The sequence below is a fragment of the Scardinius erythrophthalmus genome (genome assembly GCF_964197995.2).
Source record: "Scardinius erythrophthalmus genome assembly, chromosome: 25".
NCBI classification, from domain to species: Eukaryota; Metazoa; Chordata; class Actinopteri; order Cypriniformes; family Leuciscidae; genus Scardinius; species Scardinius erythrophthalmus.
The window spans coordinates 15,452,654-15,479,222 of record NC_138245.1 but is presented as its reverse complement, the minus strand read 5'-3'; the positions used below and the strand labels follow the sequence as shown (position 1 = coordinate 15,479,222).

Below are 26,569 nucleotides of genomic sequence, written 5' to 3'. Positions count from 1 at the left end.
TAACTAATGATCAGCTGTATATTTATTAAATAACGTTAACAAAGATTAATAAATATTGTAACAAATGTATTACTCATTGTTAATTCATGTTAATTAATACATTAACTAATGTTAATAAATGAGACCTTTTTGTAAAGTGTCCTGAACTTATCTGCAAAATTTGGTGTTTGGGCTTGACAGCCACCATAACAATAAGATTAATTTACTAGGCCTAAGTTACTAATTTGTGCTGGTTTATAAACAGGCGTTGGTCCATAATAAAACAAAATAACGTACAACATTATCAAGAAGCTTTAATCTGCAGAGAACGCTGTAAGAGTTGACCTTTACAGTTAAATCCTATTATCAGTTTTATTATGCACTTCATGCTTCAACTTAGAAATACATTTTCATGTCCCTACTACCATCTGCTCCCAAATGAATCAGACCTCAAATCCATTTGATGAAAGATTTCTGCAAATGTCTAAATGAGAAAAGCAGATCTCAAACCACACACACACATTACAGAACACATTCTGCCATCATTTATGCCATCACTCCATGCTCTCTTGATTTCCCTTTAACCTGTTGACGTCAATAACACATATTTCCGCTTCTTTTCTCCCTTTCTGAGGAGAAAGGATGTGCAATACAATAATACAATAATCCTGGCCGCTATCTGGGGAGAGTGACTTGTAAATGGTAAGCAACATTATCAGTCATGAGATGGAGGCTTGTGATTCATCACAATGTGTTTCCATTAAAAAGCCCCACGAGAACATCTCTTCTGTCCTGCATCTTTCTCGATCAATACCTCTATCATGGACAGCCTTCTCCACAGCTCTGCAAAAGATGCATTAAGGCATGTTTAGATGTAGAATGAAAGAGTAAAGAAAAATAACTCGCTCAAACAGAGCTTCTTTGAAAAGTAGCCACAAATCCAGAAAGACCGATCAATGGGATACTTTTGTATGATTCCACTAACGGTAAGCACTGAGTGAAAAACTAGTCGGATTGAATTCGGCCTGTTTAGAAAAGACAGTTTAGTTAGAAGCATTTTTGATATTGTCTAATTTAATGTAAATGTAATCAGCATGTGACAATCATTGTATCATTCTGCTAGTCTGTTTTTGGGCATCCAGACAGTCAAAATGAGTGAGTCACTGAATCATTCGTTCATCTGATTTGTTCATTCAGGACTTAAAAATGTCTTTTGGAGATGCAACAATATGTTCTTCTGTGGCTTGGTTTGGAAATATTTCTGTAAGTAAAGCAAAATACACAAAGAGATCTACAATATTGTTTAAAATATGTTACATTAGAGGACAAGTTCGGTATTTTAAAGCCCTGTTTTCAGATTGTTTCTGATGAAATACAATGGTTAAGATTGAAATTTGGACAAATGCTGCTGGCCCGAGAAATTTCGGTTTCTGTGGTAGCACCCCCCCCACCTACACAATGGTTGCATAGGTGCACTGGAACAATCCTTCCTAAAACGCATTAAACTTTCATTTACAAAGACGTGAAACTCACCGAGTGGTCAGGGGTGTTCACTGATATGCTCACACAAAAATCGCCGCAAAAGATGCTTTTTAGGAACTATTTTTTACCATTCGTTGTAAAACTGTAGACCTATTTTTCCAAACGCCTCACACCCGTACATTCTTCCGTTGAGAGCTTGAATAATAGACACTCCAGTCCAGTTTCCGGCGGCGGAGTAATACCGTACCTCACAGCACATCCAATACAAGTCAATGGAGTTGGACAAAAACTACGATAAAACCTGTTGGAAAGCATCTTTTGCAGCGATTTTTGTGTGAGCATATCAGTGAACACCCCTGACCACTCGGTGAATTTCACGCCTTTGTAAACGAAAGTTTAATGCGTTTTAGGAAGGATTGTTCCAGTGCACCTATGCAACCATTGTGTAGGTGGGGGGGTGCTACCACAGAAACCGAAATTTCTCGGGCCAGCAGCATTTGTCCAAATTTCAATCTTAACCATTGTATTTCATCAGAAACGATCTGAAAACAGGGCTTTAAGTGAAAAATACCGAACTTGTCCTTTAATTTCTTGTATACTGAATAATTGTATTTAAATTATATATCGTATATAAAATTATATATCGTATAAACACGGTCAAATCACAGCCTTAAGTGTCGTACTATATTTTTAGAACCTTTTTTCAATTGTTTTTTTTTCTTTTTTTCTTTTTTTCCACTTTGTCTGTCAGTTCTGTTGTGAGTAATAACAAATCAGTACGAGTAAACATTTTAGTTTTAAGTAGCAGGGGGAAAGGCCTGCACTGACTCATAACTATATTTTAGATACTTGAAAAATAAACTTCATCTGCTTATATAATATTTTCCTTTCTAATAAAGAACAATTTCAAACAAAAATACCTGAAAGAAATAAAAATAATTCTTGAAAAGTTTTTTTTTTTTTTTCTCATATATTTGGAGGCGGTTTAAAAAAACACACATCCATAAAATAATAAGCGTTATAAGGGCAGAAAGTTGCTCGTTGGATTGCTGATATAGGTTTAAGTGTTTGCCTAAAGCAAGGGGTGTTTTTAGAGAGCGGGGTTTGGGGTGACAATAAAAAGTACTAGAAGATAATCTTTTTAATCACAGTCTAAACAGCCCCAATAGCTGCACTGTTTCCTTCTCTCCTTTATCTTACACTCGTTTTCCCCTGAAAAGCGGTTGCTTGTCCTACACAACAATCATGGGCAGCCAATCCTCTTAGCATCTAATCATTGGCTTTATTCATAAAGGAAGCTCTTGATGTATTGACAGAACTGAATGCCCCAATCTCACTTGTACTACCATCTGGACTCCTGATTCTTACGTCTCCGGTCTACAGAATGATGCATCAGCAGGACAATACAATTCCTGTCACTCAAACACCAGTATAGAGAGTTATTGTCAGCATGATAACGTTTAGAAAACATGACACACAGAGGAAATACACTTACAAAACAGCAGTTTTACATAGCTGTTGTACAGTATCTTAAAAAATACGGAAATACCGTAAGTGGGTCTAGTTGTGTGTAGTTTATATGGTAACACTTTGCAAAAAGGTCATTTTTATTTTTTAATTTTTTTTACATTGGTTAATACATTTATTAACATGAACTAACTATAAGCAATATATTTTTACAGCTTTATTAATCTTTGTTAATGTTACTTAATAAAAATATGCTCACCTGCGACTTTATTAGGTACACCTGTTCAACTGCTCGTTAACGCAAGTATCCAATCACATGGCAGCAACTCAATGCATTTAGGCATGTAAACATGGTCAAGACAATCTGCTGAAGTTCAAACTGAGCATCAGAATGGGGAAGAAAGGTGATTTAAGTAATTTTGAACATGGCATGGTTGTTGTTACCAGACGGGCTTGTCTGAGTATTTCAGAAACTGCTGATCTACTGGGATTTTCATGCACAACCATCTCTGGGGTTTACAGAGAATGGTCCAAAAAAGAGAAAATCTCCAGTGAGCGCCAGTTCTGTGGGCCTTGTTGATGCCAGAGGTCAGTGGAGAATGGTCAGACTGGTTCGAGCTGATAGAAAGCAACCAACAATAACTCGAAAAAACACTCGTTACAACCAAGGTATGCAGAAGAGCATCTCTGAACACACAACACGTCGAACTTTGAAACAGATGGGCTACAGCAGAAGAAGACCACTCTTCTCAGCTAAGAACACGACAATGAGGCTACAATTTGCACAGGCTCACCAAAATTAGACAATAGAAGACTGGAAAAACGTTGCCTGGTCTGATGAGTCTCAATTTCTGCTGCGACATTCAAATAGGGTCAGAATTTGGCATAAACTACATGAGAACATGGATCCATCCTGCCTTGTATCAACGGTTCAGGCTGGTGGTGGTGGTGTAATTGTGTGCAGGATATTTTCTTGGCACACTTTGGGCCACTTTGCACCAAATGAGCATCATTTAAATGCCATAGCCTACCTGAGTATTGCTGTTGACCATGTGCATTCCTTTATGACCACAGTGTCATATATATTTGATGGCTACTACCATCAAATATATATGTGATGGCTACTTCCAGATATATTTCTATACTTAATGTTAATATTTGGTACAGTAGCCTTTGTTTGCAATTACAGAGGTCAAACATTTCCTGTAGTTTTTCACCAGGTTTGCACACACTGCAGGAGGGATTTTGGCCCACTCCTCCACACAGATCTTCTCTAGATCAGTCAGGTTTCTGGGCTGTCGCTGAGAAACACGGCGTTTGAGCTCCCTCCAAAGATTCTCTATTGGGTTTAGGTCTGGAGACTGGCTAGGCCACGCCAGAACCTTGATATGCTTCTTACAGAGCCACTCCTTGGTTATCCTGGCTGTGTGCTTCGGGTCATTGTCATGTTGGAAGACCCAGCTTCGACCCATCTTCAATGCTCTAACTGAGGGAAGGAGGTTGTTCCCCAAAATCTTGCAATACATGGCCCCGGTCATGCTCTCCTTAATACAGTGCAGTCGCCCTGTCCCATGTGCAGAAAAACACCCCCAAAGCATGATGCTACCACCCCCATGCTTCACAGTAGGGATGGTGTTCTTGGGATGGTATCATCATTCTTCTCCCTCCAAACACGTTTAGTGGAATTATGACCAAAAAGTTCTATTTTGGTCTCATCTGACCACATGACTTTCTCCCATGACTCCTCTGGATCATCCAAATGGTCACTGGCAAACTTAAGACGGGCCTTGACATGTGCTGGTTTAAGCAGGGGAAACGTCCGTGCCATGCATGATTTCAAACCATGACGTCTTAGTGTATTACCAACAGTAACCTTGGAAACGGTGGTCCCAGCTCTTTTCAGGTCATTGACCAGCTCCTCCCGTGTAGTTCTGGGCTGATTTCTCACCTTTCTTAGGATCATTGAGACCCCACGAGGTGAGATCTTGCATGGAGCCCCAGTCCGAGGGAGATTGACAGTCATGTTTAGCTTCTTCCATTTTCTAATGATTGCTCCAACAGTGGACCTTTTTTCACCAAGCTGCTTGGCAATTTCCCCGTAGCCCTTTCCAGCCTTGTGGAGGTGTACAATTTTGTCTCTAGTGTCTTTGGACAGCTCTTTGGTCTTGGCCATGTTAGTAGTTGGATTCTTACTGATTGTATGGGGTGGACAGGTGTCTTTATGCAGCTAACGACCTCAAACAGGTGCATCTAATTTAGGATAATAAATGGAGTGGAGGTGGACATTTTAAAGGCAGACTAACAGGTCTTTGAGGGTCAGAATTCTAGCTGATAGACAGGTGTTCAAATACTTATTTGCAGCTGTATCATACAAATAAATAGTTAAAAAATCATATATTGTGATTTCTGGATTTTTTTTTTTTTTTTAGATTATGTCTCTCACAGTGGACATGCACCTACGATGACAATTTCAGACCCCTCCATGATTTCCAAGTGGGAGAACTTGCAAAATAGCAGGGTGTTCAAATACTTATTTTCCTCACTATATATATATATATATACTTATATGATTTATACTTCTCAATATATTTGATGGCTACTTCCAGCAGGATAGCGTACCATGTCACAAAGCTCAAATCATCTCAAACTGGTTTCTTGAACTAGACAATGAGTTCACTGTACTCTAATGGCCTACAGTCACCAGATCTCAATCCAAAAGAACACCTTTTGTAGTGTGGTAAAACGGGAGATTCAAATCGTGGATATGCAGCCAACAAATCTACAGCAACTGCGTGACACTACCATGTTGTTTATTTATTGTTATCTTCTTGTCCTGAACCTGAGCCAAATTTGGGTTTTGGATGTGCAGACTTTTTTGTACTTTTGATCATGTCAATATGGACCAAAATCTCTTGAGGAATGTTTCTAGCACCTTGCAAGTTTTGAAGGAAAAAGGTGGTCCAACACGGTACTACCAGGGTGTACCAAATAAAGTAAAGGACTTTAAGGTAATATGGTTAGACACGGACAGATTCAATGGAGTAAAAATAGTTTGAAAAGAAAACTAGTCACTATTTCTCATTCACAAACTTATTTCAGTCATTTAATCATCATTGACAGCTGGCCTTTATTGCAATATTGGAAAAATAAGGTGCTGTCACATTAATTAGCCCTTGTTAGTCTATCATCAGCCTGTGCTCATTAATTAAGCGATCAATCTCTGAACAGGTTGCAATGCAACAGTCTAATGTGGAACTAAGCCATTATTAACAGCTGCAGTGCACAAACACACACTATCTCTGAGGGCTTTCAAGGATGCAACTCAAACACTAGTTGTAAGCCCTGCTTATCAAGCATTTCTGATCAGAACCTTCTATATATGAGGACAAGTAGGTTGCACTTTATTTTAGAGTATGTGCACTTACGTGTCCTTGCGGTGTACATACCTAAGAAAGTACTAGCTAATATAAAGTAACTACATTGGTTAAGGTTAGGTTTAGGGGTAGGGGTAGGTTCAGTATTACCCAGTTATTTACTGTTATATTTACAGTACATCAACTCCAGGAAAGCATCTAATCACCTATGTCCCTCAACAGCTTGTATCTAATCTGAGGAGCTAAGTATGAAAGATTGTAAGGTAGACTGGGGATTGTTGTAACATCAGTTTAACCAATTGGAAATTAGCATTGCTATCATTCATTTAGGAATGTGCGGTGACAGTGAAGTCTGTTTAAAAATAAAACAGACAAATAATGTAAAGCAAGACAAAATAACACTTTGATTTGTGCTGATGTTAATTGATTTTTACAACAGTTAGCTGCGGTTTTTAAATTTGACTGGTCGAGTGCCATTCTAAGTGTGCTCTTAAGTGACCCTTTCTGTAGGTTTACATCAAGGTGAGGTCACAAACAGAATAAAAAAAATAATAATAATAATATGGACCCTTTTCACAGACTGTGATGATGCATTTCAGTATTCAAATGACAGAAAACTGATTAACACTAATAGTGTGTTTAATACAACGGCTGTGGAAGTGACGGGCAAATTTGAATTTTTTTTCTCTTCTGACAAATGTAATCAATCTCTCTCTATATATATTCCCTTTTTGGAAAGTCATAGCAACGCTATTGTGGATTTTGCCAAATGGAAATGCAACATTATATTTGTTGTAATTCCTGTTCACCACTATAAGTTTACCCAAACTATGATGACTTCAGCTTCTGAGAATCTCAGAAATGTGAAAGCTAAGGTTTCAACAATAGTAAAGCGATGCATGGAGCACCATTCACTTTCAAACTTGTTGCGAAATCTGCGTGGGGAAAACTAATGCCCTCATGAGAAATTCCACATTGCATGTATTACTATGAATTGACTGGATTTTGCCCACAAAAATTCACAGAGCAAAGGTAAATGGTAACCACAACTTCACGCCAGTAGGTGGCGATAAGTGAGTCACTGAACAGTTCATTCAAAAATTGTTGTGTCGACTCAAACAAACTGTCCCTGCATCCTATTGTGCATTATATTCTTTCTAAAAAAGCATGAAAGATTAGAATAAGTGTGTACCAAAGCAAAGTATGTTGAAAAGAGTATGCCAAAAGTCCCCGGATGTTCTATTTACTATCTAATATTTCCGGTAGGTTTTCGAAATTGTAGATTCGTGCACACTCTAACAGCTAATACTGCCCACAACTCACTGTGCTCGGTTCAAAACCACAAACACTGGGGAGGTTCAAGACCATTGGTTCAGTACAGGTGCCCTGAAAGGGGTTTGATTTATTAATAATCAATATCTAAACTGATGAAAATGTAAAATGAAACATGAAAATGTAATGTTATCTATGTTATACTAAATCAGCAACAATCTGAACTGTTTTAAAGAGATGAATAGCAAAACAGAAACGTTTGGCCATAACTATTAAATGTATCATTATGCAAAAAAACATGAACATATTTCTCAACATGAGAGAGCCACAACTAGCAGATCAACGTGCTGCTTTCTCTCCATTATGGTGGAAAGAATTTTTTTAGTGTAAACTTAATTAAATAAAATGTGGTGTGTGCATACTGTATAAGGATGCTAACTGTGACAGGATTGGCATAAGGGGCATCAATTGGATATGGCAAAGTATGGCAGCGGCCATTCCTTGGATGCCTGGTCAGGTCAAAGCAATTGCAAAATAATACATGTTTGCAAGCAAGACGAGCAATCACACCACTGGCCTTGCTCCGTTCTCACGGCTCTACAATGTTTATTGCAGGATTAACGGAGTTATATAACTATGTCTAACATATAATTTGTAATTGTTTAATAAAAGAAAAAAATATTCAATTATTCGTGCAACGTGAGTTCAATGGCACTGCAAATTTACGTGAATCTGTAGTGTTGAGTATTGAAGCCAATCACAGGCATTTCTGTTGAAAATAATGACCAATCAGAGGTGTATACGTTACCGTTTGTGAGAATCCACCAAGTGTTAGTTTTCACAAAGTGTTAGTTTTCCTCCACATCGTGAAACTTTTAGTGTTTACAAATGGGGACAACCTTTGAAAGTTGACAAATTAAACTTTTACAATTTTGAAGTGCCGGGAAAAATTGTGTGAAGCACTTGAAAGTCCTTGAAAAGTCCTTCACTCTTATAACAGTGGTTTATAACGGCCTAATTTGCTGAGGTTTCCCCCGACCCCCACCCCCATTGTTTACTTTTTCTTCACAGTTACATTTTCTGTTTTCTATTTCTTTTCCAGGGTTGTGTACAGCGGGGTTGCTCAGGTTGCCCGGGCAACTGCCCATATGCCCTTCTCGACTCACGTTGCCCTTCCGAGGGGGGGGGGGGGGGGGGGGGGGGGGGGTAAATAAATAAACCGTACAATGGATGCAGAATTTCACGTAGGCCTAGATAATAAATAAAATAAAATAAATAAATAAATAAAAATATCGCAAAGCCTCATTCACTTCCATTCGGGCACCGAAAGTGAAAGTCAGTAGGGGAAGGGCAAACTCTGTTTACGTGGCTGCAGCGCTGCACGCGACCGGTGTAGCAGTCGATTCTGTTCCCTATCGGAATTCCTGTTCCCTTTACGAAATCATACTACAAATCATGCGTAGTTGCCAGTTACCATACGTACCATCAGAACTGAATACGAGCAAGAAGCACAACTGAATGTACGGGAAGCCAAAAGGTTAAAAAAGGATTGAATTGTTCCCGAAATTTAAGCGTTTTTTTTTTTTTTTTTTCAGGTCAGAGCAACTGTCCCTCAAAATTCCTGTGCACGCCCCTGTTCTTTTCTATACTTGTTTAGAACTATTTTCTTTGGTGAAGCAAAAAATAGACACAAGTAACAGGCAATGTATCTAAAATGTAAATTACTCAATTTCAACTTATTGGACTGTTTTACAAAACACATTCGTAGTCGAGATGTGATGTAAATATCAGCTTCCATTACCTTCGCTTGAGGCCATATTTGGAACAACATTCTTGCTCATGTGATAGGTCTTAAAGTTTTTAATGTTGTTTATATTTCTAAGTGGTGTTTTTAATATGCTTTAAGACTAACCATGTACAAATTCATGTCATTACCATTGTTGAGTATTTTCTCTTTAAAACTGCAGTGATCTAAAGACAGTCTCAAAAGCGTGGATTGAAATCACTGGTATTTCTAAAGTCACAAACTACCTTGTAACCAATCACATCAACATGCCGGCACGCATTAGCATATCATTAACTATGACCGCTCTGAAACAGCGGCGTCTCAAGACAAGGTATGTATCCCAGTATATTTTTCTGTTGAAATGAAAAATCGGGTAGATTTAGCAATATAACGGGTGTATGATGTATATTACGATGTTATGATGAAGTACATGCCTTTCTCCACTGATGTTCTGATTTGTTCAAAGCGTTTCTAAGGATGCTGATTGTTAAAAGGCAGCTGTCTGACTTTGAGATGGCAGACGAGAAAACATTGTTTGTATAACATTAGCAACACATTATTAGCTGTTTGACAATGTAGTCAAGCAACACGCTAATCATATTAATAACCGTTATTTTAAAGAGTTATTCCATTGTGCAGCGTTCACCTCAGCAAGTTGGTCGAGTGAATCTCTGAGCTGGCGTGAGTGAGGGGAGGCGGAGCTAATTAGCATATAAATTAATTCATGTATACTAAATTAACCAAGGGTGTAGATTTTCATTTAAGCTATTTTAATTCTTTTCACATGAAAAAAAACTTTTAAATATTTCATTTTGGTGATCAAAGATGAGTTTTAAGGGATAACATTATTGACTAAAGGGAAACAATGAGATAATTTTATTAGGAGATTTTAACATAAACTGGAGTGATAAAGCAAAAAGGAAAGAGCTAAAACGTGTAATGAGTAATTTTGATTTTCAACAGGTTGTCGAAGGGCCGACTAGGATTACTAATTCTTCAGAAACACTCATTGATTTGGTCTTTACTAATAGGCCAGAAAGAATAAAGAAATCCTATAATCTGGTTACCGGTCTATCCGACCACAATATGATATTGATCTTGAGAAAACTCACAAAACAGAGATTTAATATAACAGCAAACGTTAATCAAGAACATTATAAAGTTCCTAATGGACAATTAACTAACCTTGAAAATACAATTAAAGAAATAAATTGGAATGAGCACCTTGCAAATACAAATGTGGATGATAACTGTAATAGATTGATGTGCGAACTTCAAACAACTATACAAAGTTTTATGAGGAAAGTGAAATATAAACCAGGCAAAAGAAATTATCTACCGTGGTTAAATGAAAACATAAGGTCACTCATGAAACAAAGGGACCAAGCTCTTAAGATGGCTCTCAGGAACAAAGTGGAACATGAGAAGCGTCTATTTACCACACTGAGAAATAAGGTTGTAAAAGAGCTCAAAAAGGCTAAAGCGACATTTTTTATTAATGCTATAAGTGAAACAAAAGGGAACAGTAAAGAAATCTGGCGGAATTTGAATAAATTAACCGGGAAATATAATACCATTAATAAAAAAAAAACGATTTAAATATAGATGGAAATGTGATCGATGATCCAAGTAGAGTGGCCATAGCATTTAATAATTACTTCATTGATTCTATAAAAACTTTAACTCACAATTCCCCGGGATTGAACTATTCTATCGCTCCTCTGAATACTAATGCTCCCATTTTAACTTTTAGAGAAGTGACTAATACCAAAGTGTGTATTATTATTTCCTCTTTAAATTGTTCAAGGGCAAAGGATGTTTACGGAACGGATACAATATTTATTAAAACTCATAAGGAGGCACTCATTCCTCCTATTACAAAAATTATTAATCAGTCTATCATTGATGGAGTTTTTCCAAGTGTTTGGAAAACTGCTATAATCACACCAGTGTATAAATCAGGTGATCATATGACTATTAGTAATTATAGACCCATTAGTATTCTTCCATCAGTATAAAAAATTGCCCGAAAAATGGATCTCTGAACAGATAATATTACACTTAAATGCTACGTTTTTTACATTACATCCAATGCAATTTGGCTTTAGGAAACATCATTCCACTGAAACAGCTAATTGTTTTCTTTTGGAGAATATAAAGGCTAAACTTGACCAAGGAGGTGTAGTTGGGGCGGTCTTCCTTGATTTGAAGAAAGCTTTTGAAACAGTAATGAGATTTTAATAACAAAGTTATCAAAGTTTCATTTTTCATCCAGTGTCATCAAATGGATACAATCATACCTTTTAGATAGAAAACAATGTGTTCGCATAGGCCATAAAACTTCCCAAGTGACTGATAATGACTTGGGGGTACAGCAAGGTTCAACTTTGGGTCCTCTGTTGTTCTGCCTGTATATTAATGATCTACCTGAAGTCTGTCCTTCTGCAGTAACTTGTCAGATGTACGCTGATGATACGGTCATACTGTATATGTACATGCAAAAAACAAGAGGCAAGCTGCCAAGGAACTATCAGCTACTATGGTCAATATTTCTAATTGGCTAACAAACTCTTGTTTACATCTTAATACCAGTAAATCTGTATGCATGTTCTTTTCGAAATCGGCAAATAAAGATCCCGACCCAGAAGTTACTGTAGCAGGAAGAACACTGTCAGTTGTACAGGAGTTTAAATATTTAGGTATAATACTAGACACACAACTGAAATTTAAATCACAAGTTAAAAAAGTGGTAAACAGAATTAAATTTAACTTGATCAATTTTAGGTATATTAGAAGTAATTTAACTACAGAGGCCTCAAAGTTGTACATCGATGCCATGATATTGTCACATATGAACTACTGCATGACCAGCTGGACGCAGACAGGAAGGACTGCATTACAGTCAGTAGAAACAGTTTATAAACGGGCTCTGAAAATAATGGATAATAAGTCAAATTATTTTCTGTCACGGAACACACACGGGAAAAGGGTAGATCCAAAAGCAGTATTTATTGTTTAGGGTAATCCAATATCGTAATCATCCAGGCAGGGGTCAAATCCAAGTAAGCAATCCAAAACGAGAAACACAAAAGGAACAGGCGAGAAACAGACATCAGAAGTGGTGTGATATACAACAAGGACTCCGTGATAAACACTGAAACAACCAGGGTATATATACACACAGAACTAACAATGAAACAGGGAACAGCTGGGAACAATGATGACGGGGAACAGCTGAGTGCAATGAACAGTGATTGGTACAGACAAGGATTGTGGGGAATGCAGTTCATAATGTGACAGACACCGTGGGGAAGGAGGACATCTAGTGGTAACCAGGGAACACAAACCAGACACTGTGACATAACCCCCCCTCTACGGAGCGGCTACCAGACGCTCCAAGACGTGACAGACAACACAAGAGTCCAGGCGGGAGGTGGACTGGTGGAGGATCAGGGGGAGGGATGGGGGGCCAGGTCCATGGAGGGAAACGGGGACAAGGGGTGACAGTTCATCTGGCGACCAGGGTGAAGACGACAGTCCATCTGGCGGCCAGGGCGAAGACGACAGTCCATCGGGCGACCAGGGTGAAGCAGATGGACCATCGGGCGGCCAGGGTGGAGTAGGTCGTGCAAGCGGCCAGGGCTGAAACGACAATCCATTGGGTGGCCAGGGCTGAAACGACAGTCCATCGGACGGCCAGGGCGGAGACTCTCCCTCGGGCGACCAGGGCGGAGACTCTCCCTCGGGCGGCCAGGGCGGAGACTCTCCCTCGGGCGGCCAGGGCGGAGACGACCCCTCGGGCGGCAAGGGCGGAGACGACCCCTCGGGCGGCCAGGGCGGAGACGACCCCTCGGGCAGCCACGGCGGAGACGACCCCTCGGTAGAGCTTAGATTCTCTGCCCGAGCCCGAGCCCGGACTCGACCCGACCCGACCCGCGGGCCGGGTCGGGCTGATATTTCCCGCCACTGTATTCGGGCCGGGTCGGGTCGGGCCCTTGATAGGCTAAAGCACGTTACGTGTCATGCGCAGCGTCTCGTCCACTCTCACTCGCAGTCTCGCACGCGTGACGCATCACACCTGCTGTGCGTGCTGTAGGCTACTATTCTGCTGCTTAAGTGCAACATGGAGCTTGAAGAAGCAAAGAAAAAAATTTAAACAGAAGAAATAACTTTGAGCAAGTTTGGAGGAAAATCGGAGGTATGGAAACATTTTAAACTAGTCGTGCGGAGTGACAATATGTGTTGGCTTTGTCTCGTGCATTAAATGTTAAATGCGGCACGCTGCTCGCTGACAGCAAAAAAAAAAACGGGGACTTCGACGATGAACAGACACATGAAGCAGTCTTGCCATGGCAGAAATTATCATAGTAGTCAGCCTCAGGCCTCAATGTCCTCTTTTGTTACTTTTCCGATCCATTCATTTATTTCTGAATAAACAATGCAGTTTACATGCTTCTTCCTTGTCGCATTATTCATAAGATAATTAATAAATGCACGCACATGAACTTGATAAATGTTACAGATATGTTTACTATGCACAAACAAATGCCTTTCCTTTACATGTGCAAAATTCAGAATTAAATGAATGTGCTGCAATTTGTACAAAAAGAGTGTCTGTAGTAACCTACGTGTTTTAGCTATTAAATAAGCACATTTAGTTTCAAGTTTGTTAAGTTTCGTTTTGAAGAAAGCTTTTCTTTAAAGTGAATTTCGTTTTGTATAAATTGTATCTTAATTTTAATACATTCCAATTGCCTGGATTTAATACATAAAAAGCAATAGGCCTATAGCAGACAATATAATCATGACATGCAGTCGCCGGCGCTTCGCGGTCACTTACAGTACACCATTTGAAACTCGTAACACACGCTGTCACCGAATTTACAAATCTTGCTTGTTGCTCACACACATATTATGTTGAAATAACAATATGTTGTAGTAACATTATTAATCTTTAAGAATATTTGATTGAATGCTGAATGTTGTGTGTTTGTTCAATTTAATAAAATTAAAACTTTAATTGTGATAATTAAAATAACTGAATATTTAATATTGAGTGGGCAATTTTTGCTCATTTATTAATAGTATTTATATAATATATATAACTGCGCAGCTCCCCCCTGTAGCTTAAATGATCTAGCACAGCAGCACCTGCGTTAAAAAATATTCTGGCGCCGCCCCTGGTTATAACGGCCCACATATGGTCGGGTTTAAATCGGGCTTGGGCTCATAATTACAGTGAATGTGTCGGGCCGGGCCGGGCTCGGACACAACGTGCTCGGGCTCGGGTAGGGTCGGGCTTGATTTGTTGGGCCCGATCTAAGCTCTACCCCTCGGGCAGCCAGGAAGGAGATGACCCTTCAGGCTGCCATGATACAGGAACAGACACCGGCTCAGGAACAGGAACAGACACCGGCTCAGGAACTGGAACAGACACCGGCTCAGGAACTGGAACAGACACCGGCTCAGGAACTGGAACAGACACCACCGGCTCAAGAACTGGAACAGACACCACCGGCTCAGGAACTGGAACAGACACCACCGGCTCAGGAACTGTAACAGACACCACCAGCTCAGGAACTGGAACCACTGGCTCAGGAACTGGAACAGACACCACCGGCACAGGAACAGACACCGCCGGCTCAGGAACAGACACCACCGGCTCAGGAACAGACACCACCGGCTCAGGAACAGAGGTGACGTGAACAGTCTCTGGATCAGCAGAAGTGATGGATCGCTGGGGTGGCGCAGGCAGTGCGAGCAGAGCAAGACGTCTGGGCGGCGCGGGCAGAGCAAGACGCCTGGGCGGCGCGGGCAGAACAAGACGCCTGGGCGGTGCGTCAGGGACGGTAGTCACCTCCGGAATGGTCTCCGTGTTATGAGCCACCGGACTCGGGACCACCAGCACTGGGACCACTGGCACTGGGACCACTCCTGCGGCCCCTTATCAAGCCCAGCACAACAAATAATACAGCAGCTTCTGACATAAATGACAGAAGTTACTTTTCACTGCCTCTTTGACGACCAAGTTGTATATAGAAAGTGTTGGATAAGTCATACTAGACAGACTCATGGGCATTTATTTAAGGGTAAAGAAGCACCAAAATGCCCATACTACCAGCAACTTGTCTATAAAACATATACTTTTGGAACTGCCCAAATGTAAATGAGCCAGATTTAGCCGTACAGACTAATTTTCATCTGGAGTCCCTGGCAGGTTGTTATTATAAAAACCGTAAAAAAAAAGCGCTGTCTCTTATCAATAAAAATTGGGCAGGCCAAAAGTATATGTTTTATAGACAAGTTGCTGGTACTATAGTATGGGCATTTTGGTGCTTCTTTACCCTTAAATAAATGCCCATGAGTCTGTCTAGTATGACTTATCCAACACTTTCTATATACAACTTGATCGTCAAAGAGGCAGTGAAAAGAAACTTCTGTCATTTATGTCAGAAGCTGCTGTATTATTTGTTGTGCTGGGCTTGATAAGGGGCCGCAGGAGTGGTGTCTGGCGATTCCACCTGTAAACTGACGGTCCCTGTTCATCACTTCAAATGTCAAGTGAATTATAATGCAAAGCTAGCATTTGTCACAAAGACTATTGCACAGATACCTCTACTTGTCATACACAGACAAAAAAAAGAAAGCTTTGTAAAAATATCTCCCCGTGGTGCTCAAACTGTTGCCTGAAAAGTTCTAAAGTTATAATGGTAAAAAATGCAATTAGAAATATTTGGATGCCGGAAAATCTTAATCACTAGTACCACCACAGTACAATTTAATTTACTATACCCTTTAACATATGAGCTGCGAAGTGTTGAACACAGACTGTAAAAGCAGGTGTTATATTTGACATATCTGCTAATTAGTTAAAGCTCCAATATGTAGGGATTTTGTAATAAAATTTCCAAAAATAACTTGCACAGTGTGATATATTTCCTCCAGTTATGTACTTACAATATCTCAAAAGTCTCCAAAGATTTTTTATTTCAGAGAAATTCCGATTTTAAATAACTGGCCGTCCCGGAAAAGAAATGTCGCGCCTCAGTGACGCAATGTCCGCTCTCTCTATCCTTCTTTCCGGTGTGGACCATGTGATAGGATATTCCACCACACCGGATTTTTTTTTTTTTTTTTTACAACTTTATTGAGGTTTTTTTCTTATCACAATAAACAATAAAGACATCTGACAAAGAATAAAAAAAGGAATAAAATAAAAAATATGACCCACATCACCGGAATATCGCATGGTAAAATGCGGAAGTGGTGGTTAAAGCGTTATAGCCATAGACTGTATGGTTATAGCTGTTATGGATCACGAACTCTTTGGCGAGTATTGAAGTGCCAACAAAACGAAAGCGTCCATATTCGGATACACGCGGAGTCACGGACTGTGTGACAAACGGAGGAATAAAACCCGGATAAATATCGGCAGGCGTTTTCGAGATGGAGAGAGCTGCGCGTCTGGACTTGTCAGAGACTCTCTCGCGAGTGTATTGAGACAGGTAAGACATGCAACTGTCAATAATAGCACTTATAAACAAAGTTATATTGCTCTTTGTACTTTGGTAAGGCTTTTTATCACGTGTGGTGACCGAGATTATGGCAGTACAATTACAATCGGAGATGATGTTAAAAAAAATATTTAGTCATTACTTGCAAATGTTCGTTCAAATTTACTTTTAGATATTGGTTTGAACACGTTAAACAACACGGCATTAACCATAAAAAACGTAAAACTGCACAACATTAACCAAACAAATCATTTGACAAATAGCTGTATGTTGTAACGGGATAGCCTAATATAGCATAACATTTCACGTCCCTTGCAGTTCATTAATTATGATGACATAAAATAATACGATAAGACATACAGGTAATACAAAAACGAATAAATTACCTCATCCGTGATCATGATTCATTAATTCCATTTAGATACATCGCTAGATGGTGAAAACGCATTATAAACCACATCTCCCATCGTCACCTCCTTCATACCGTCATCAAGCTTCGCCTTTGTTATTGTTGGAAACTGCGCCCTCTTGTGGTCAAATACCAAAGTCACATACTGGAGCTTTAATACTTCTGCTTTGTTGTTGAAACAAGCTCAACAAACTAGATTTGCATTTCCTGAAGCAAGTGTTTGAAAGGCAGCACAAGATGTACAGATGAACAGATGTAATAAAGAAAACATCAACAACAACTCTGTTTGCAAATGGAACGAAAACATTCAACTACAATTCAGAAAGCAAATACTGGCAGATTGTCAATGGCATATGCTCTATCAGTGTCAAAGCCAGAGATTTTTTTTAACTTGTGCTTTAAAATTTCTTTTGAAAAGTTAATAACACCAATAGATATTACCTGGATGAGATAATCTACAAATTAAAACACTACTAAATACAATACACTGGTGTTGCATTCCTTACAGAAAAAAATGGGAAGAAGCAGAATTAGGATTATGAGGCATATTAATGTAAATATAGAGGAAAGAAATAATAATAATAATGAAGTGATTAGGAGTAAATAGGTGTGTTGACACTTTTGACTGGTAGTGTGTATATGACCCTCAGTAGTTGAAGTGGTCTTGTTACTTCACAGCTATCAAAATGTACTGTATCAGCATAACAAAATTAAAGATTGTTCCACAACCATCAGCACCCAGAGGAAATCATTAATGTGCAGGTAAACATGGTTGAATGTGATGGTTAAAAATGTACAATGCTGTCAACACTTTAAAATGAGACTGTGCTAGTGTATATGTCAAAATTTCTGCTGTTGTACCAATGAATCTCATTAGAAAGGGTAGTTTATATCCCATGAGAGAGTTTATACTGAGATCTTTAGCAAAATACTGAGTTGTGAGCAAAAAAGGGCATTTGATTAGTTAAAGGTGAAGCATGTCATTTCAGCAGAAATATACTGGTATAATTCCAATGTTTAACTGAGCGACCCACCTAATAGCATTGGCTCAACCAGTGGCAGGTGGAGTTTTTTAATATTACTTTACCATGCACTTACAGTGAATGGGGACTAGAGCTCTTGAGCTTAAAAAAGGACATAAAAACTCTATAAATGACCATTAAATCATAAAACAGGATAATTATGTCAGTGAGTTGAACATATGAACCAGATCAGTCTGATTTATGAACGAACCATTCATTCATTGAAAAGATGTGTTTCGATGAGTGAGACAGAGCGATACAATTTGACGTCGCTACTTCTCTCATGAACTCTTATGACCATGCCAAGGACAGTTCAAGTGGATGTTAAGATTAAGTAACACACATTCTTTTTTGTCACACAAAGTTAATGTATGGGTTTAGAAGACTTAGAATATAACTTAGACTTAGTCTAAACCACTTGTTTGATATTTTATGGTGCTTTTTTTAAAGCTTTCTCCTTTTGTATTCTACAGAAGAAAGAGGGTCATACGGGTTTGGATCAGCAGGTAAATAATCACAGAAATGTCATTTTTGGGTGAAACATTCCTTTAAAAGTCAAAACAATGTAAGGTATCTGATGTAACACTGAAAATATGTTGCATCCTGAGATTTTAAAGCATCCCAAGTCTGAACTTTATGAAACAGAACAGAAGAAGTGAAGTTCAAAGTAGCTCAGATTAAGGGAGGTATTACCTTCAGGACCACAGCTGTCAAATATAAATCAAGAGCTTCAGAATGGTTTGTGCATGCATCTTAAAATCTCTCGAAACAATCTCTGAAATGTTCCTTTGACAAAGGAACACTCAGGCTTATCAAATTTTATACGGACTGCCTATGGATTGGGCGAGACAAGCTGTTGTAAAATGCTCAGTGATGGACCTAATTTTGGCCAAAAGCCTCTTCCACAAACCCTTCACAAACTCCATCTTTGAAACGCGGAGGGAATTAGCCTCTAATTCACTCTACCCTATTCAGCCTTCTGCCGTGGCTCGGCAGGCAGGAAAAGGTCACAACAGGTGTCCCATGCTGTCTCCTTTTAAGAGTGCTTGGCTGTGTTCCATGGTTACCCCGGTGAATGCAACGCACCATTTCCACTCTTCACTCAAACACCGCAGGTCTCTTTTTTACAGCTTTTGTCCAGTTCCCCTGTCTAACCAGGGTCAGAGAAGGGAAGTAAGTGTTCCGAGTGGTTGCTATTTTTCTCACTAAGGAACTTAGAGCCTGGTGGTCCTGGCTTGGACATATAGGTATGTAACGAAATAGTACTACTTGTAAATGATTGCAGCCCACTGGCATTTTGCGAGTTTTAACATCCACAATTTACCATTGTTATGTTCGGTTTAAAGGGATCTTTTGAACACTTTTAGAATGCTGTCTCAGGTTAGAAGGGAAGTAGATTGTGTCTGCGTGATGTGTCGCTCTTGATGTCATGTGACAAGTGTTGAACTGACTATTAAGCCCTGACAAGACTAGCATGTCGAATTTATATCAGTTCAAGTCAAGCTGTTTTACTGTCTGTCATCTCATTAAGAACAAGACTGAAATATAGTACCTCTGGAGCCACAGCGCAAGATGTAACCATGCCACAGTAAAAGATAATAAATATATGCACTGGATAATAATGAACAAAAGACAAAGGCGAAATGCTTTGCGCTCAGCAAAAACAGATAATGTTGTGTTGTCGACTGGCTGTGAGGGTATTGCGTGGTGTGAAATGTTTTGTGCTGATATATGTGTCATGAATAATTATTTTGGTTACATTTAAAACCACGCATACCAGTTATATGGCAGAATATTTTAAAATGGCGACTGGAGACAGTATGGAAAATGGACAAATTCTAGCCCATAAAATATGTTTTATTAGGATTTTGCGGTTAAGACAGCGTAAAACCAGAGAGATTAGTTTCAAATGTTCGCTTATTTCGCAGTTTTTCTGTAACGCGAAAAATAACGCAATGGAAAATTTTAGAGCGAACCCAAAATCTCATCGATTTGTTATTTAATGTGTTGAATATTGTATTAGAGACATAAATCGGGGGTAGACAAACAATAAGCAGTACCTGCACGTGCGGATCTTTTAAAATTGTCCCGTACTAACATGTTTTTGAGATGAAATTGTCTTGCAACAGATCTTATCGATTGGTCGCCAACATCTGTGTGAGGGTTTAAAATGCTTGGATTGACGGAAAAGCTTAGCAATCGTATCGCATGTTGTCACAAAGGGAAAATTCCACCACTCACTGAAGCAGTGTGATTCTCTGCAACCAGCAGGTACCGACACGGCCATTCAAGAATTCCGTCACACAAATGAAAATCGCATGGATTTTTAGGATATTAGGGTTTAACTGGTGCACCTAACAGCGAGCAACGTTGCTTCGACATTTCCGGAGACATGCTTCACCACAAGGGTTAAAAACCGTACTACGCTCTCACTCCTATCAGCATGCCACGCCATTTTCCTGTTTTATTTCCCCCCGCTTCCATGCTTCCTGCTCCGCCGTCCCCTCCTGAACGCTGATCAGTGAGGTATTTTCAGCCAGAGGATGAGACACCAACACATAAAAGCAACACAAATAAAAGGTCATTGTCTGAGGGCTTACCGGAGCCGAGGCAGGAAAGGGCCCGAACCAGTCAGTAACTATCGACCACGTGCGGGTGCTGAACCTGGAAGACAGAGAACAACAAAGACAGTTTGTGACAAAGCTGACACGCTGTAGTCTGCGAAGAGTAAAATCAATTGTGACATTTTTCATTTATTTGTAAATGCCTCTTTGGCGGCAGACTCACTCGAAACGACACTCAGGCTCTTATGGAATAGGAGAGGTGAGAGTAAAATAGAAGAATCCTGACAGTTGCCTTAATGAGATTCCGCATTAGGGCCAGGCTCACACACTTTTCCCTCAGCCAGGAGCACGCCCTTCACTTTCAATCTCACACACAAGTAATTTGGTAAACGTTAACCCTATAAAAAGCTAAATCCAGACAGCATTGCTGACACTTTTCTCACCGTCCCGTATTTAATGCGAAACAAGAGTCTTAAATAGTTTGCGCTGATGAACAGAAATAGATATGCGAATATCAAATCGAACATTTGCAGAGTATATTTGATTTAAAAACTTGATGCAAAAAGTCTCAGGGTTCTCAAGTCTCACGCATTGGCCGTGAGACACACGCAATTCAACCAGTTCACACGCTCACACGCCACACCGTGTATTTCTCACGCTGAAAAGGCAATGCCAACCAAGTTGTCCTGCAAGCTTTTTATATAACGTTGTATATGAGGCGCGGGCACACAAAGTGAAGTTTCCTGCCGCCAGCACGTATCTCGGCCAGATTGCGTTCGTTAATAGGCGCGCGAACACACGGAAGTTGACGGAACATTCTCGGCCACCGTACGTTCGTTACTAGATAACCAACAACATCGCGCGAACACGGCGAACACACGTCGTGAATGATGGAGAAAGTAAGTTGGAAGAAAGCTCGTCTAACATTTTTAGGCTAGAACATTTAATATATAGCCCATCGTATACATTATTAGTGATGCAGTCAAAAACTCTACAACTACTCTGCAACCAGGCCAGAAGCTTTGGCTCAGTTTGGCTAGCTTACGTTATCTGAAACTAAGGGAAATGTTAGTGGGTATGGGAAGGAATGAAAATGTATTTCTTTATTTTATTTTAAATAAATTTAAATTATTTATTTTATTTTAAATTATATATTATACTGTATTAATAGTCTTTCTAGTTACATTAATGCTATGTATTAAAGCAGAGTGCTCTAATATTTTATATCCTGTCAAAACATATTAATTGCCATTTGTATTTTTCCAACACTTACAACACAAAACACATTTCATAAGCTGGAGTGTGTACTCCAGTGTGCACACACACACACACACACACACACACACACACACACACACACACACACACACACACACACACACACACACACACACACACACACACACACACACACACACACAACATAATACTCTATTTGTTCTCAATGTCCCACCACACAAATCATTATACCATTTTAACTAGACACTGTTCAAACTATATGCAGCAATTTGTTATATTTTTGTAATTTGCGTAACTTATTTGTAATTTTGATATTATAAATATAACATTAAAGAGTAGGCTATATTTGATGTGATGAATTTCTCTGTCATTTATCAGATTTACCAATTGTTATATTTTCAATTTGTCCTGGTTAATTATGAACAATGGGTAAAATTGGGGGGCGGGGTCAGGTGGGGGCGGGGCTCCATTAGGGCTCCTCCCCTAACCGCATGTGATCTCACTCCAAGCTTTTGATAAAACTTGAGAACCCTGAGTCTTGACAGATTTGACACAACCGAGTTTGTTATTTCAAGCATACAGACACAATAACTTCAATATATTATTATGTATTATTCCTGCCTTTAAATACAAAAGCTGTAAACTGGACACATTTATTTAATATAAAAAACTGGTAACACTTTATTTTAATGTGTTCTTGTTATAAGTTACATATATTTACTATAGTAATAATATATATAATAATTACATACAACCAAAACCAAACCCTAATCCTACCCTAACCCTACAGTAGGTACATGTACTTAATATTGTTCAGTACTTAAATGTATAATTACACTGTAACAGGGACACATTCAAATAAAGTGTAACCAAAAAAACTGTATACTCAGTGTTTACATACGCACATACTATTTAATATCTACTCACAGTGTAATTGACCTATTTTTAAAATGTACCTTAATTTACTATAGCAATTCATTTAGTAACGTATTATATGTAACAATCACTGCACTGTTTTAGGAGCAGAAGTTTTAGTAGAAATATGTATTTAGTAAGTATAGAAGCTTACTTGATTTTAAAACAATGTGATATAACTTTGTGAGAAATCATAACCACATTAACTTACACAATGTAATCCTAATAACATTAAGAAATACTGTAGGCCAACTTGTTCTTAATGGGGTCTTAAAGAAAAATGTTTGTTTTAAATTTAAATGAGGAATGCCTTTTATTTCTGGAATAATACTGGCAGCTGTGTCTGGTAATCATACAACTAATATCAAATAATTAAAACCAAAGAACAAAGCTGAATTAAGCAGTTTTATATTTTTTTTTTTTATCTGAATGTTAAGGAAAATTACAATTTCTAAATCACAGATTTAAAATGTAAGCTGTAAACACATTACACTGTTTATCTAAAGGGTTTACAAATGAGACAAAATAAAGAAGAGATTAAAAAGATCCAGTGACTGAATAATCACCTATGCAGCCCTCATCGTATTTCTGTACATATATACATCCATCTTAAGAACTGAAAGTAAAACACCCCTGTTCATTAGTGTTTTGAATAAACCCTTCCAGCCGCATATGGCGTAAAGTTCTTCACAGGAGAATTGAGACAAGTTCATTGAGTTCACTCAGACTACTCACCCTTGTCCTCCACAAGGGACTTCCTTATAAAGACAGTAGTCTGTAAGCACAGAAAGATATAGGCCTATATATCAAACAGTAAAAGTTGAATGACTCTGGAATCTCTAAGAAGAAAAGTTTACTCAAAAAATTATTCTGCCAATTAATTCTCTCATCATTTACTCACCCTCATGTAATTCCAAACCCTGTATGACTTTCTTTTTTCCATGGATTAGAATAACCTTAACAGAAGAACGTACAAGTCATAAAAAAAAAAAAAAACACTATTCACAGAAAAGCCTATTTTACTGTAATTATACATATACACTATCGTTAAAAAGTTTGGGGTAGGTACGACTGTAAATGTTTTTGAAAGAAGTCTCTTATGCTCACCAAGGCTGCACTTATTTCGTTTAAAATTACAATAAAAACAGTAATATTATGAAATACTATTGCAAATCAAAATAACTATTATTTACTGTTTTAGTATTTTAAAATGTAATTTATGTGATGGCAAAGCTGAATTTTCAGCATAATTACTCCAGCCTTCAGTGTCACAGGATCCTTTCAGAAATCATTCTAATGCTTATTTGCTGCGCAAGAAACATTTCTTATTATTATCATATTATTATGAAAAAATAGTTGTGCTGCTTAATTACACTTTTGATCAATTTAATGCGTCCCCAAACTGACCCCAAACTTGTGGATGGTAGTGCTATAAGTTCGTTTTGTCAATGTATAGGAGTGCTCTAGCATATAGATATTAGCATATTAGCTTTGAGGCTATAAGACTTGTTTTAATTTAATGGGGTCTTCAATGTAAATCAGTAGTGCTCAAAGGTTTTGAACTTTTTTTTCTCTCTTTTATTCTTTACACTTCAGTGGAGCACACTCAAAAAAGGATTGAAGAGTATACTGCATCTTTTGGAAACATCTCCCTTGTTCTCTTAAGTCGCTGTGATGTGCTGGCATAAATAAAAACAGATGGCTGTTTTTTAAAGTCCTGCGGTGGAGTGCACCAGCATTATGCCAAAGACCCCGTCACATTTACTATCCATCTCTGTCTGATTAGCATTTCAACTCAGTTGTCAGGTTTGCTTGATATGTAATCTGATTTGTGGGTCAGGAAGAGAGTCTCTCTTCTAGTAAGGAACATAATAGCAGTTACGCTGCCATCACATGTTATCGTAATTTTCGTAAATACGAGTTTCCTATAGTGAAATATTGGACATGAACGCACTCTCAAGCCATATTTACCAATGGGAAGCTCTGAGATCATTTTAGGTGCGTTCACACCATGTCGTAATTACCGTAATGATTTTGAACTGTAAAAAGCCTTCACGTGCTTGTAGAATTAGTAATTAAAACTCATAATTTTCTGAGAGCTACGACTTATGCCACATCCACTGTACCACCTGACAACTGCAGATTAACCTTTCATCATTTCACCGTTCACGCCATGTTGTAATTGCCATAATTACGAGATTTCAACTTGTAAAAAGAGTTCAGATCCTTGTAAAGCTCGTAATTACAGCTTGTAAGATGGGAATTTTCGGAGAGCTCATACCTGTATCACGTGACCTCTGTACCACTGAGGCTGCTTCATTTCAGTAAACTGACCACTACATTCCTAAGTCATTAAGAAATTACAACAATTTATGTTTCACTAGGAATAACAGTCCATTATATAATGGTTACTGTTCTGAAAAAAGACATCCTTTATGACGCATGTCAGACATGTGCAGATGCGGAATTTTCAGATTTGATTTGAGCTTTGGATGCGTTAAAAAATTTGAACTTGTCGACTACACCGTATGCGAAACGCCAACCATATGTGATGTATTCCAATGTATTTCAATCAGATCGGTGTGAGAATTATTATATTTTTAGTTCAACATTATAAGAAACACATTTAAAACCTTTAACCTGTCACTAACTATTATTTTGGTAATCGGGCGATTATTTTAATAATCGAGAAATCTGATTTTTTTCTTTTGGGTGGTAATAAAAATGGACCCGAGCAAATGAACAGTCTTTAAAATGCATATAACAATGAAGCAATAATAACAATTAGGTTCAAATAAAGTATCAAAAGCAAATAAACATAAGGTTTCATATAACAAAACTGTGAAAATACATAGGCCTCATATACTGTACATCAAATAAACAATCTTCTTATGTAGTTACACTATGTTTTATAACAAATGCCTAAAGAGGGCGCCAACGGCATGGTGTTGTTGCACTTTACAGCAGATTGTGTTTAATATTGTTCAAACGCCCTTTAATTAAAATGTTCTTTAATCTTTAATATTTGGCCACTCCTTTATGAAAGCAATGCTACAGCCACTGTCATTTCTTGAACAAGAATGTGGACATCAAAACATGCAAACTTAGAGTGAGGGTTTAAACTTTCATTCTGAAATCGCGATGAACAGTTCGCATATTTGAAAACATGTTGATATTCTCCTGCGTTTGCGTAGGTTTAGTAATTACTTACCTTACAAATCTGATGAAATATCGCACATTGCGTTCGCAGATGAAACGTTATAAGCAAACCAAACACACAGCATGCAGAGATGGAGAGTTCACTCCACGCATGTAAATGATAACAGGTGATGACGTGGATCAGTGAACAAAGCGCTTTCAGACGCACAAACCTGCACAGCATGTAAATAATTAAAGCATATTAAACCCGCAGGACATATATTTATTTAATTGATCCACAGTCTTTGTGAATTCATAATATCACTATGCTTATCGAATGTTTTTAATACATTGTGCAGCCTTAGAAAACGGTCTAATAATACGGCTCAAAATTGCATCACTTCCGGT

General features: G+C 38.5%; 1 protein-coding gene across 1 annotated transcript; it reads right to left on the bottom strand.

The window, feature by feature from the left end:
* Positions 1-274: 274 nt before the first annotated feature.
* Positions 275-26,569, bottom strand: LOC308685267 (uncharacterized protein). Its single transcript, XM_081356933.1, has 5 exons — positions 26,235-26,569; positions 23,925-23,979; positions 23,759-23,798; positions 20,906-20,969; positions 275-822 (listed from the first exon to the last, which is right to left on the bottom strand). Exons 1-5 carry the CDS (start codon positions 26,403-26,405, stop codon positions 799-801), a joined length of 354 nt encoding a protein of 117 aa, XP_081213059.1. The 5' UTR covers positions 26,406-26,569; the 3' UTR covers positions 275-798.